This window comes from Struthio camelus, chromosome 1 (assembly GCF_040807025.1).
Source record: "Struthio camelus isolate bStrCam1 chromosome 1, bStrCam1.hap1, whole genome shotgun sequence".
In the NCBI taxonomy this organism is placed as follows: domain Eukaryota; kingdom Metazoa; phylum Chordata; class Aves; order Struthioniformes; family Struthionidae; genus Struthio; species Struthio camelus.
In genome coordinates this window covers 165434778-165448949 of record NC_090942.1, presented here as the reverse complement: position 1 = coordinate 165448949, position 14172 = coordinate 165434778, and the positions used below count along the sequence as shown (strand labels likewise).

At 39.7% G+C, this 14172-nt stretch overlaps 1 protein-coding gene across 13 annotated transcripts in view; it reads left to right on the top strand.

The window, feature by feature from the left end:
* Positions 1 to 9048, top strand: part of MBNL2 (muscleblind like splicing regulator 2) — a 118013-nt gene extending 108965 nt beyond the window's left edge. For all 13 annotated transcript variants that reach the window (XM_068928726.1, XM_068928742.1, XM_068928746.1 and 10 more), the window contains one exon: positions 6129 to 9048. In XM_068928726.1, the coding sequence (XP_068784827.1) occupies positions 6129 to 6143 (15 nt within the window). In that variant the 3' untranslated portion in view covers positions 6144 to 9048. The remainder of the gene's footprint in view (positions 1 to 6128) is intronic.
* Positions 9049 to 14172: the final 5124 nt, after the last annotated feature.

Genomic DNA, 14172 nt, shown 5'->3' with positions numbered 1-14172 from the left:
AACCTCTGGTAAGAGCAACAGAGGAAAGAAGCTAGTGACATATGTTTATAAAGGGGTTTGTATGAAGAGATCAGCAGGGAGTAGCAGGGGTGACAAGGTGCTTCCAACAAGACCCTCCAATGCTATTAGTAGTTCCTACAGGTTTTACTTGGGGGGCTTTTGTTCATTTTTGTTCTTCTTTCAAAGCGTTTGCAAATGACACTGTAGAGAGAAATGACAGCAGTACAAACTAGTGACAATTAGTAATGGCATTATTGCCGGTTTTGGAAGTGTACATGAACAGATCAGTGAGGCAGACTTGACGGGTGAAAGGGATGCATGAATGTGCAAATGTATTTGTTAGAGGTAAGAGAGGGGGACTCTAGGGACCCTGACAAGAGCTATAATGTAGCCAAGACAGTCAGTCAGGAAGGCACTTCAAGCGGGGTATTACAGCAAGTGTCAACACCATAACTAAGTCTGGGAGAGGTGAGTATAACCAAGCACCTTGCTACCCTGAACTTTCAGAGCAGGCAGATTGTTTTTAATGTTATGCTGGTAGGTTGAGTGAGATTTGGAGCCACCCCAACTGTTAGCCAGTTGAGGACAGTGTCAAATCCCATACCTTGGAAGAGTGTAAATAGGCATCCTGGAGTGGAGGATTAAAAAGCTGCCTTTCGTGCTCCATGTAGGTGCTGGTACTGCAGCCAAGGAGAAGTATGCGGTAAAAAAGTCGATCTGTAAGGTTATATAAAAATTAAATAAGCATAGCTGATATGATGATGATTACTTTCATTAAATAGCTGAACATTTACTCATCCTTTTCCACTTTCAGTTGAAAAAAAGAGACTTTAATTCCTTTTGGAAAAAAGGACAAAGCACATGCCACAGAAGAGCATTCTAAGAGAAAATGAAAAATATACAGACGGATGCACTTCCCAAAGGCATGGAGAAATATAAATAGTTGTGGGTTTCATGTCAAAGGGAAGAAATCCTTCATGTTAGTTTTATTTTTAGAACGTGGAAGAAGTTATGAGACAGCCTGATATGAGCAGGCTGTCTGAAACTACCTGTCTTTTTGAATGTGTACTCCGGATATATCTGACCAATCTGCTGCTCCTGTGAAAAACATGAAAACAGAAAGTGTCACTGTGGTAGGATTCATCTGCCCTGATGCAGGTGTCTAAAAGTTAAATATCTCAGTGTGAACCATTTGCCATAGATGCTTACATTTGATAGGGAGAAAAAAGTACCGTCAGAGGATGATCTGTCTCCTGAAACAGTGCAGGCAGATGTAAGGTATGGTGACCAACTGAGGCTTATATGTCCAAAGTCATGTGAGATGAATCTTGTCCTCAGGAAACTCCTATTACTACATTGCTGTATAGACAGAAGGCTGAGTAGTCTAAGATGTTTGCTGAGTATGAGTATGTTTTTGGAGGGACAGATGCTTTGCAATATGGAGGTCAAATATGGTCTTAATCCCATCTTCAGATGTATTAGCACTTACAGAACAAGGTGTAATTTGGAGAAATAATTTCAAAACTTCTTAGAGAGCAAGATCTCAGAGACGTGTGCCAAGTCATGTTTTTCTGCTGATCCACTGTGACTGATCTTTAGCTGAACTGCTAAAGATCATGTACACCAAATTCATGCTGGATTTTAAAATTTTTAAATTAAAATTTTCTGGATTCATGGATGTATACTGAATAAGGAACTGGAAAGAGTATTTAACACACAGAGAGTAAAGAAGTTTCATGAGCTGTAGCAATCAAGACAGAAAATCTCAAGCCAGACAATACTGCTGAATTGATAATACGCAGTCATGATTTTAGGTTATATGGATGAGATAATTCTGTGAACTGTATGAACTAAAGGATTGCACTTAGTAATCCAGATGTCAGAAAAGAGTTCAGAAAGGTTGAATTTCCAGCTTATTTTAAAAGACTCTGAATTTTACCTTTTCAGCCTTGGGACAATAACGAGCTACAGCCATCTTTGCAGGATTGGAAGAAATTCCAAGCTGCTGTAGAGTGGTCTACTACATACAGCGGGCTGGTGGTTTGGTGAGAAACTAACTGAAAGCACTGACAGTAACATATCTGTTGGTTGTCTTTCCCATGGAGCGCATTGCAGAATTATATCACCATTAGGAGTAACCTAGGTTGTCCTGGCTAAATTAATGGATATTCTGTGTTACACAATGGGCTTAATGACACTGTAGTACTTCACAGAGCCTGAAGGCTTGTAAAAGTTTAAATGAGCCATGCTCTGATGGAAAGGAGAGAAAGCCTTGGCATTTGAGAGCCTACAATATTTTTAGAGGTGGCAAATTTGGAAGAGCAAACATTTCTTGGCAGTTAGAACGTACTTTGCAGAAATTTCAATTTACCGTATGTATTACCAGTTTCACTGAGAGCTAGCAACTAACATTGGCAGTTTTAGTGATTTGACTCTATAGAGTGGCAGTCTTTCTGGCGCATCATCTCAAACAGGTACCGAGTGAGAAGGCAATGGAGAGAATACCCTGTGTCTGTGATTGCCTCAAAAAATGCTGTTATTAAATCTTCTATGGTATATGCATAATTATCTGAGGTTATAAGTACCAGGCCATTCTGCTTTTGCCAGAAGTAGTGTTCTTTTGGGATCTATTACTGCAGTAGCAGAAAGTGTGTTCTCATGCACATCTGTATCCACACCCATGGATATGGATATGGTCTTATAGAGCAGGAGAAAATGCTCTCTCCTGCTGGACCCATAGATCTTTGCACTTGGGAGTATGTGTGTACACAAGTGCATGCCTGCACACATATACACACATAAGATAGTCTTATTTGCAATTTTTTATGTTTACATTTACTATGGTAAAAGTGACAATACATTATGTCAAGTTACTGTGGAGTATAATGAAAATAATAGTATCATGGAAAATGAGTCATATATGCATACATTTGGGATCTCATTCTTCAAACAGTAGTGAACAAGAAGGCTGTTGGACCTATTTGCAAGTGATGAGGGAGTCTCCCTTGCAATAAGTGTTTGCACGGATGTTCTTTGGTCGGTATGTTCTGTACAATTTCTTCTTTTTCAGCATGCAAGAGCTGAGGCAATTAGCAGTGATGCAGACTTAGATAGCCCACATGTTCCATCACAGTTTATTACTTTTATTGTAGATTAAACAGGGGAGGTTCACAGTGTGTTTGCCATGTAAAGTAGTTCAGTATTTTATGTTTTCTGTCAGACACAGTGAAAAAACAGTTGCAGAAGCTGCTACATGTGTATATAGCTGTGGTAGAGATGTGATATCTTTTTAGAAATAGGGTGTGAACATATGATTAAAGACTACAGGATGCATTTTACACTCTGTGGCTAGGAAAAAAAAAAAGTAGCTTCTCAGTTCTGAGTCTCTGCACTGGAGAAGCTTGTTCTGAAGGACAGACTTGATTTTTTTTTTTTTTTTCCCTGCGAGGACTCCTACGTATACTAGAAATAGCCAGGGTGCAACATGCCCTAGTTACATCCCCTGCCCAAGTGGCGGTGCGGCAAGGGTGAGCTCCAGCTCTTCCTTCTGCACCTGGAGCAACCTAAACGGGACACGCACGAGCAAAGTGCTGACCTTGTCTTTGCTGTTGCCTCAGTTTTGCGCGGGGTTAGGCAAACAGCCAGGGAGCCTGCTTGGGGAGCGTGCATGCTTCTGCATGGAGAGCCTCACTCTCTTCTAGAGATAGAGCCCAGGATCAGGTCCACTGCCCCTTCTGGCATATATTTTGAGGGAATTGGGAGTGTCACGAAGACATTTGACCTTTCGGGAGATCTCACCACAAGGAGCAGTGAGCTGTTTCTATCCTTTCCCCATATGTATTTCTGAAATGCTGGTACAGGGAGAAAAAAGCTATAGAGTAATGTAAGTTGTATCACCTCAAAAACTGGCAGAGGATGTAGGCAGCTGCAGTATCTGAAATTCTGATTTCTTTAAACTGAATAGATTTCAGGTTGTGTGCCACTAAATTAGACTTTAGGATCTCTTAAATGCACCTGTGTGATTATGGTCAACCCAGTGTAGCTAAAGCTGCTTGTAATAATTATATTGACATGTCGGGTTGTAACATGCTAAAAATATCAGTGCTGATAATCCTTGTCACTTCTTATTTTCAGCATGGCTATATTGTTTGTCCTTATTATCAAGCCACAATGCTGTAAATGGACCAGGATTTTATTACAGGAGGGGCTTTATTATTTCAGCAAAAATATTTCTTTATTATTTCAACAGGAAACAGAGGATAGACAAAAAACACTAACAAACTCACAATGAGTGGAAGTCATTAAAAATATATATCCGTGTTGTATGCATCATATATTTAAATATTCAGCCCTTTGCAGCAACAGGTCGTCATTACAACTGGGCTTTGCTTGTTGCCAGATTATCAGTGTTGATGATAATCAGAGATTACATTTGGCATGCCAGTGGGTTACGTAGGACCGGGGAGCTTGTAGTCATGTACAGATACCAGATATTAGCGGAGGCTGTTCCTTGCCTCTGTAAGTAGTATGTTTCCAACTCAGACGTCGAGTGGATTATTTATGGGGTGGAAAGCTTGAACAGAATGGACGAATTGTAGGTGCCCTAGGAAGGGGGTTCGCATGTTTTCAGTATGTGGCCCCCCAGCATGGAGCTCTTCCCATACTCGGGGAGAAAGGAGGGCGACTCTCAGGTGCGACAGCATTCGTGTGGCTCCTGCAAATGCTTCACAGTATTGGGAATTTTATTTCACTGACGGAAGGTGTCCGGGCAGTTGTCTGTAATAGTTAACTGTCTTCACGGCACGCCGTACCTGAAACAAAACATTCCACTCGGTTTCAGGACATGATTCATGCAGTGGCTGCAGGCATTTATGGCTGCGAGGTATGTTAAAATGTGATCTCGAAGGTGGCTAGAATAAGAGCCTTCCACGCAGCGGGGAGTGTGTTTATTTTTTGGCGATCTGTATGTCAGAGGTAGTATGTTGCTGCAGTTACTTTCAAAACATTTTCTTTTTCCTTTTAAAATAAATATTACATTAAGCAGCAGTCTGTCTTTGTAATGCACAAGTAGGTCAGAGTGCTGTCATGACTGTCTTGCGTACTACCTGCAAATACAATTTAAAAATATGTTGAATGCCAAGTTAAACAGAGAAAGCAAGCGTTTCACTCCTAATTCCTCGACTTGTGCTTAAGCCTGGAGTACAGATGTAGCAGTGATGGCATGAAACATCACACTGCTTGCTTTTGACATAGCGTTCCCCGATAGCTGTTTCAGGCAGATGATAGAAATCTGGATTGTTTTCCAGTCCTGTTGAGCTGGTTGAGTTTCTTGATTTTAAAGAGCTCTGCTGTTCACCTTTGCAGTATTGGAAGCACAGCAGCTTGCCTCTGTAAAATGATTGCTTCACCCACAGTATGAAACATCTGGAGGTAAACTAGCAAGGCTAGCGACTAGCTAGGCTCCCCGGGTACCGTTGTGAGCATTCCTCTGGATCTCCTGACATGAGGAAATGGGAGAAAACTCTTCATTTCACTGACCTGCAGATAATTTTTAGGAAATCAGCAGTTGCTAAAAATGCATGGAAAAGATACTTTGGCTTGTTGCAAGCATCCAGCCCGGTACATTTTTCTGTTTGGGAGTGGTGAGTGGCCTTGCCTCCACCCTTTTTTCCCCCCATCATTCCCGATACTTTTGGAGATAGATTTGAGCTTTCTAATAGCAGCGAACACTGATGCAATTCTCAGCCTCCTCAAGAGGCGCAGAGCCCCTTCCCCTCCCGTTGGCACCGAAGGGGGCTAAGGGCGCCTGGCGCCTCTATGGATTGGCCTCGCGTTGCAGGGCCCTTCCTCCGTCCCGTCCCGTTGGCACGGTTCTCTCTCGCACCTCTCTGATGCTTTGGTATGTAAAACGTCCCTTGTGTCTGCTCTCGTGCACTTGAGGAGGTATAATTGGGAGGAAGAAGACCAGGTTTGTGAAAGGCAAACGCTTCTATAACGCAGCGTGAGAATACGGGATGCTGTCTTGTACGAACTGTGACTTGCTTAATTAGGGCCAGCACCGCGCGGTTTGGCGAGTTGCTCTCGTAGCGTCACCTGAAAGTGCAATCACATCTTCGTTTCGTTAACAGATAATCCTGAAATAATCAGCCGAAACGGAATGGAATGTCAAGAAGCCTCCCTGCGAATGGCAAAACCCGGTTACTGTACATACTATCCTGTCTCCTCCTCTCTAGAGTTGCCACAAACTGCATGCTAAGTAATGAATTTGTTCTGACGGACAAATCACAAACTCTAAAAAAGCTAGTGCTGCTATGTTATATATGAATATTAAATATGGTATGCTTACTATATTCCAACCTAAAATAGTTAACTACCTGATACCAGCTGTGATGTTTCAAGACATAAAGGGTAACATTTAGTTTTAAAGGTTTTCTAAACATAGTTTACTTCTTGCAAATATTGTCTTTTCTCCATAACTATAACCTAATGCAATTGGTCCAATTAAGTTAGTCTTGTGAGATTCAATGTTTATGAATCTTTCAAGTTCAGCAATAATTAATTTGTATTGGCTAAAAACTTATTCCAGTTGCAGGTTTAATTTTAACCCCAATTATTGAAGGGTTTCTTCTTCTTGGTTTAAAAATCTTGGTTTTGCTCCCCTAGTGAGTTGATTCCAAGGCAAAGGAAGTGAAACAAGGCCCAGTATCCTGCACATTGACCCTGCCAATCTAAATTTTTTAGCCAGAAATCCAAAGTAAAGCACAAATTCTTTAGATGCACATAGTTGATGTTCAACTTGTATGGAGAAATTGCATTTGAATCATAGCAGAATAGCAGAAGAAAATTAAAAGTATTGCACAGTATGAACTTCATACCCTCTTCAATCCCCAAAAGAACAAAGTCTTGAAAATATTATTTTACAAGTATATTTATAATGTTTTTAAAAGAGACTTTGCAGAAGTGCCTAAATTTTGTCACATCAGACTTGATGAAAGTGAGCCTGATGCCAACAGTCTAATCTTGCAGGAAGCGAATAATCTTTCAAACTCATAATCAGGTTACCAAAAAGATCCAAGCTGTTAAGAAGCAAATTCTATAAATGCAAAATCAAACAAAAAGACCAAACAAACAAAGGAAAAGGAGAAAAAGAAGGCTGTAGATGAAGAGATTTGTATCATATTCTAACTTAATTAAAATTCAGTTTAGTCACTGAAACTTGATAAGTGACTTTAATCTAGATTATTAACTGAATACTAAGAATGTAGGATGAGATTCAGTTTAATAAATCATTACTGTATTTGCATTTTTTAAATTGGATTATAAGATTGTAACCAGATTAGAGTGGAGAAAAAATAGTTCTTTTAATTGTTTTTCTTTAAAAACATATTTTATGTCACAAAAGTATGAAGATATCTTTAATACAGTTATATACATATTATATATACATACATACATATATATGGATGAAGCAGATTTTAATGTTGTTTACTTTTTTAAATACTTTGTTGATTTACAAGGTAATTATATCTGTATAATTAAAATTTCATTTGTTTGATTTGAGATTTGTTTCAAGCACTATTGTACCAAATATTTCATATTTCACATTTTATATGTTGCACATGTATCACATAAATTACATAGTTTTTAAATTATTGTTTAAAAAACAGGACAGCTGTTATAAGTGGATATTATGTATAATTGTTTGCGGCATAAATTTTCTATGTGGACATTATTAGTGATTGCAGTATTTTAACTTAACCTCTTCAGATTGATTGTAAACTATTTTAAACTTTGGCAACACTGCCTGTTCTGAACGACTGAAGGCACTAACCATATAATTATTTGTCTACGAAATTATTTTCTGGGCTAAATCTTGTTTGTCCAGTGTCTAATTACTATCTATTTATATATAAAGCTGGAGATCTGATCATCCGAAAGAAAAAAATAATCACAATTTGATTGTAAAATTAACATAGTGCTTGTAACGTTGCGTTAGTTTTAATTTGTGGAAAAATAATGTATCTTAACTTGTTACTTTAGCAGTTAAGGTATCACCATTATATACTATTAAACACTAATATTTGTAGACTTTCTCAGTCATTATAACTAGGTAGTTGACACTGCAACTTGCCTATATCTGTCAAAGTTGTTTTTATTTTTTTATAATAGTTAATTTAGGCATTTGGGTAGCTTATTGTATAATACTAAATGGTAAATTATCCATGTTGTTTAAATATTTTATGTAGATAACTCTTCAAAACATTGTTTGTGTGAACTTTTTATGTTTCAAAATAACTGTTATTCTATGTTTTTTACAATTAATCCAATACTACTATTTTTTGCCCTTGGATGACGAAGCTTCAGATTCATCAGGTCTTTCATCCAGATAAACTGACAGACAAAAAAGAGAAAATGTATTTTTAATAAGAGATCCACTTTCCGACTTTATGACTTTGTAATATTCCTAAAAGCTGTACAACTACAAACCTATGCTAACAATAAGGAGGCAATTACAGAGATGTGCAAATACGTGTACAACAGATTCTGCATTTTATTTATTTATAAAGTAATTTTATAGACTATTTCAAAATTTGGGAAGATCTAAAACTATTTTTCTGTATAAATATTATTTGCCAAAACTTTGTTTATATTTTAAAAAGTCTAATGGAAATGAGTAAATTTTAAATGCTTTGTTTAATTAAAAAACAAATAAACCCCCCCAGAAGAACCATGAGATGGGCCAACCCAGAGACAGTGAATACTGTAGCTGAGATATAGTTTCAAGTTACTTGAGATGTCTCAGTATTTATTTTCTTTAAAAGATATAGCACCTCACCAAAATACCTTTTTGTTTGCCTCTCTCATACAGTATAATTGACAACACTTACAATGAATATTTCAGGAACAGTTAAAGAAACCCCTTCATTCACTCTTTTTCAGCATAACTACTAGTGGTCTGTTAAATAGCCAGTCTATTTCTGTTGTGACGTTAAATTCATTCACCCAATGTACAACCACTGAAATAAAAAGAAGCATTTTAAAATGAAAGTAGAATCAGAGCATTCCTTTGTTGGGCCGTTACTCTGCAAAGGAGGAACTAGGATTACGAAAATAATCAAACGAAAATGCAGGGGGTGTTCAAAAAAGGTTGCAGGGTTTTTTTCCTTAACTGCATGTTGAGTACCAAATCCTGGAACGGGATCCTCTGGCTCAGGGTACACAAAGGCGTTTCATGAGGAAGCGTGCACAGAAGACCATGGGCCTGTTGACTACAGCAGCAGCATCTGCACCTGCTGTGTACTTTCTGCTCAGGACAGAGGTTTGGTGGTGAAATTGCGTCCTTGCCGTGTCCCCATTCTAAGGACCCCCCTCTTTCTTTCTGTCTCTGCCTTGCGCCTACCCTGTGTAGGGCCAGCTGCGTGGCACAGATTTAGCCTGCACAATTACTTAGCCGCCTTTTCAGTCTGCACGTGCCTGCTGGTGTGCACACACACAGTTGTTATCTCAGCGGTGTAGCTCGCAGATGCATAACTGTTTGGGGATTTTTGCCAGTACATTATGCTGATTTTTCTTCCCCCTGACATCTCAGATAATATTATACAAACAAGTAATCCCTATTATTTACTGGTTCCTCTTGGGAAAGCAGCATCTCAGAGAAGTTATGTGCCTAAGGGCAGAGATCACACAGCTAGCTAGTAACAGAGAAGGGATTAAAACTTCCAGGTTGCAGCTGCACAATTTCTTCACAAGACGGTGCTGATGTTTGAGTCTTGGACAGAACCCTTTGTAGTTAGTAGAGAAGAAAAGAGAAACATGATGTACTCCTGTTTCAAGCAATGGAGCCGTGCTTTCTTGAAAGGGATCAGACGTAAATGAAGAGCCTGTATTCATTTTTGTCAGAAGACAGCAAAGAGGCTGACCTCCCTTTCCAGCCACAAAAGCTGTAGTTCCAAAAACCTAAAGTTTTCTGGAAATACAGGGTTGGTTCTGTTGGCCAAGGTGACTTTAATCTCCAAGGCTATCAGTTAGGCACCTTTTTCTGATCATCTATTTTTTAAATACCTCAGAGAAAGGAAGTAAAACTCCTGTCCCCTTGGGAGCATGCAGAATCGAGAATTTGTGTCATAAAGTTGTATACATTGCGGCAGCACAGGGCTGGTTTGAAAGGAGTCCAAGGTCACAAGTGATGTGGAAAACCACCAGGTCAACCCATCAATTTGGAACTAACACAAACATACTGAGCCAGAAGCCTGCTGAGAACAAACGTGTGACATGGAGAAAAGATACAGGGGTGACTTGCAAAGACAGAGAAGGACTGGAATATTAAAGGGCTGTTAAGGCATTGTAAAGGAGAAGTAGCAGAAGATGCAAATTGATCTCCTAAAGGTTCAGGGCAGGCAATCTGTCTGTTTACACTTTCTTACAGAAGGCCCCACCCTGCAGTGACTTTTTAGACAGTTGTCAGCCGCCAAGAAGGGTCAGAACATGTTGATTTTCGTGTCTAAAAATTGCTTTGTTTCTTGTCAACTTTGGCATTTACAGCAGCAGCTGTGAAGCACTTGTGGGGGCCATGAACTTCAGAGTGTCACACTGAGCAGGTCGGCTTTGTGCACCTCCTTCAGGTGACTTCAGGGTTTCCCAAAATGAAACAAGACACTTTGAGAGATGAGAATTTAGAAAGCCGTGGTATTCTCATGGACTTGTGGCCGTGGCCCGGAGCCTCCACGTCATCACAAATGTATTGGGGCTACAGTCTTGGTGCCAAATCTTCACTGCAGGGAGCAGCCCCTTACCCCGGGCCAAGTGGTGCCACAATATCACATTGCTTAATGTTAGCCTTCTCGAGAGCAGACTGGCCAGGTCCATCCTCACATTTGGCTCTGTAGCTCCTCCCACACCACATGGTGTGGCCGTGACCATAAGTATTATTTTTAGCATGGTTTTGTTTGGTTTTCAGTTCAATAGTGTGAAATAGCGTGAGGGCTGTTTTGCAGCCTTCTGCAGTTAATAGCATGGAAGAGAGGCTATGCGTGACATTTGAGGGGTTAAAGCCTGCTGGGGTGGATTTGGATGTTTGTGTACAGTGGAGGAAGCCAGAACTGGTTCAGCCTTGTCCACACGGCATTTGGGAGTGTCTGTTCAGCGAGTTACCAAAACAGCAGCTGGGTTTAGTTTCAGAGAGAAGGAGTTGTTTCACTCCAGACAAGAGCCTGGGAACAACCCCACATGTATGCATTGTGGATGACGAGGGAAAAAGGACTTGGGAGCAAGGGTGTTTGACAGTGTGGACATGCCCTATAGTGAGTCTTCTGCTAAAGGCATTTATTGCATAAACTCATGGGACCCAAAAAAAGGCCTTGCCTGAAACTGCTGAAAGCTTGGCATCTGATCATATGCATACCATGCTCTTTATGCCTGCAAACATTTCTCTATCCAAGCCCTTTTTTGAGTAACCTCTCTTTTTAATGTTACGTAATTTACAGTTCTGAAGGCTTTTCTTATGGCTCAAGATGATTTTTATTGCTGTTGTGGAGTCGGGGGATACCATCACAACTGTTGCATCAGAGCAGTTACTATTTCTGGTATGCAAAGTGTTGGAGCACATAGTGTTAGGTATAAAATATGTATAGTTAGATTATCTGTGAGTGAATAAACTATAGAAATGTCTTCTAAATTCTTACTCTTCTAATTCTGCAATTACAGGAACTATAGAAATTGTAGAAGATAAATTACAGGTTGTTATATGAAAATCCCTTCTGCTTCAGGAGGGAAAAAATACTAAAAATGTGAAAGGGAGATACTGGTGTGAACTGCTTTTGCAGTGTGGTGTTGCAGTTGCATTATATCCACCAAAGTTTCTTACAGCATGAGGAAAATAAAAGTGGATTTATAATTTAGGAAAACCACTGCAGGCAAGACACCCCACTCCTCTCATCTTCAAAGAGCTGAATTTAGACCCTGCTTTTAAGGAAAACAACTTTTGGTGAGGATCCTCCTTAGTCTAACTGTCCATGTCACAAAACACTCGAGGTGTAGCCTGAACGGTAGCTCTTCAGAGGGTCACAGGACCAAACGGGTGACCACAGTAGAGCACAGTTCATACTGTAGGAGCAGCCCCCAGGGATGATCGCTCAGGTGCATGCCTATGCTAAACCTGAGCTGATCCACTCATTGTGCTGTGTTTCCATCTGCCATAAATGCCTTTCCTTTTAACGGGGTGAAGAGTTGGGGGAGAGAAGGCAAATCTTTTTCTTCACTTGTTTTATGGCTATAGTCACTACACTGAATGCTAGTGGAGCACATTCAAAGATGCTAAAGTTTGTAGCTAACAGCCCTGCTCAGAAGTGCAAGCAAACTAGTTTTTCACACTTGGAAGACTTTTAGGGTGGGATCAGCTATCTGTAGCTGTCTAGTATCGTTGCAGACGATTGTAGGGTATCCCGCTTGGCCTAAAGCTGCTGCTTTGGAGGAGCGCAGTTATCTTAAGTCATGTCTGCCAGCCCTTGCAGGTTTCTCAGCAGCATCTCAGATGGCTTTAGGTGATGAATCCCACCTTTTTCACAAGGGACTGTCAATCTAACAATAGTTTTGATGGCTTTTAAGACACCGTCAAGCACAGCAGTCACAAAATCAGGAGACCAGTTTAAATCATCTGATGGTTAAAAATCCTGTTCTTGTCTGGAGGTATGTGAGGTACCTTCAGCTTGCATATTTAAGCTTTTTGTCTCTAACCATGAGGCCCAGAAGATTCTTCATGTCAACTAAAATGCCCATGTGTGCATGGAGGTGACATTAAAGAGTACTAAAAGCTTACAATGTTCTTGAGAAAGTCATAAAAATTGACAACATGAATTTTACAGGCTTGGTGACTTAGGGATGTTCCTATCTCTTAACATATTACAGGGAGGAATTAAGAAATATTGTGGCATGTAGTGTCATCTCTTCAGGCTTGATCTTCATACAGGCTTTATTCCATTATTATTATTATGTCAATGGAGGTGTGAGGTTATCAGTATAACTTAGTGTGAATGCCTTTGCAATGGGATGGACTCTTCCTGTATGCAAATAAATTCTATTGTAAATATATCATGTGGAGCAGGTTCTAACCTGCCGTATCCAATGTAGATGTAGTTATGTTCCTTTAACTTTTCTGTCTCTAAGTTTTGATAACATGCTGTCCTTTGATAGACGTTGTGGTAGATCCTACACATTCTTTCCAGATTTAAGATAAATAGTGAAAGGCAAGAGTCCTATTTTGTGTCCTTCCTCAAACCAAATATGCTCAAAAAAGAAGCTATGCAAGCAAACCTGAAGAAAATAGGACTTTTAGGGAAAAAAAAAAAGTCACATTTGATCAGATTTCAGTGTGCTTTCTAACTACAAGATGCATCTCCAGGTGACTGAAAGCATATTCCCTTTTTATTGACCTTAAAAGTGACTTCTTTATAACAATTCTAGAGAAGTAAATGATGTTGATCTCTTCTAAGAGGGAATCAGTGCCCTCCTCTGCAAGTGGAAATCCGGGACCCTTCTGATCCACGCCAGTCACTCGAGAAATCCCTAGGCTGATCTTACTGTCCATCCCTGGCAACTCCTCCTATGGCTCGAGGACTTTTAATTTTACTTTCTTTGAACTGGATGCTGGGAGAAGCTGAACCTCCTGAAGTCCTGATTTTGTTTGGAGTTGCAGGTATGTATAAGGTTTTTTGATTCGTGTTTTTTTGCCCAACTTGTTTAGATGTTAGACTGATCACTTATCCTTTGTAGCTCTTGTAGCTCTTTAGTTGTTTTGAAGTGCACATTTCAAACGTTCATTTATTTAGCTCAGTTTCTCTTATTCTTCATGGAACTTACTCTGCAACAAGATATTTCACATATTCTACTTTATGAAGGACAAATTGAAAAACAATAAATGATAATATACAGGGAGCCTGTAAGCCATATGCAACATAATTATATAAAACTGTCAACCAACGCTGCATTTTCTTACTTGCAAGCACTCTGCCAAATGTAAACAATATTTATACGGCTTGCCTGGATAGTGTTAATTTGTTTCTGGGCATCCTTTTCTGTGTACTGGCCCATTGAAGTTAGGTGGAAGCTGGATTAGAGGAATAACAGGTATATTTTTACCACCCAATATTTAGCTCATTAGCATGTGGCCACAGACTG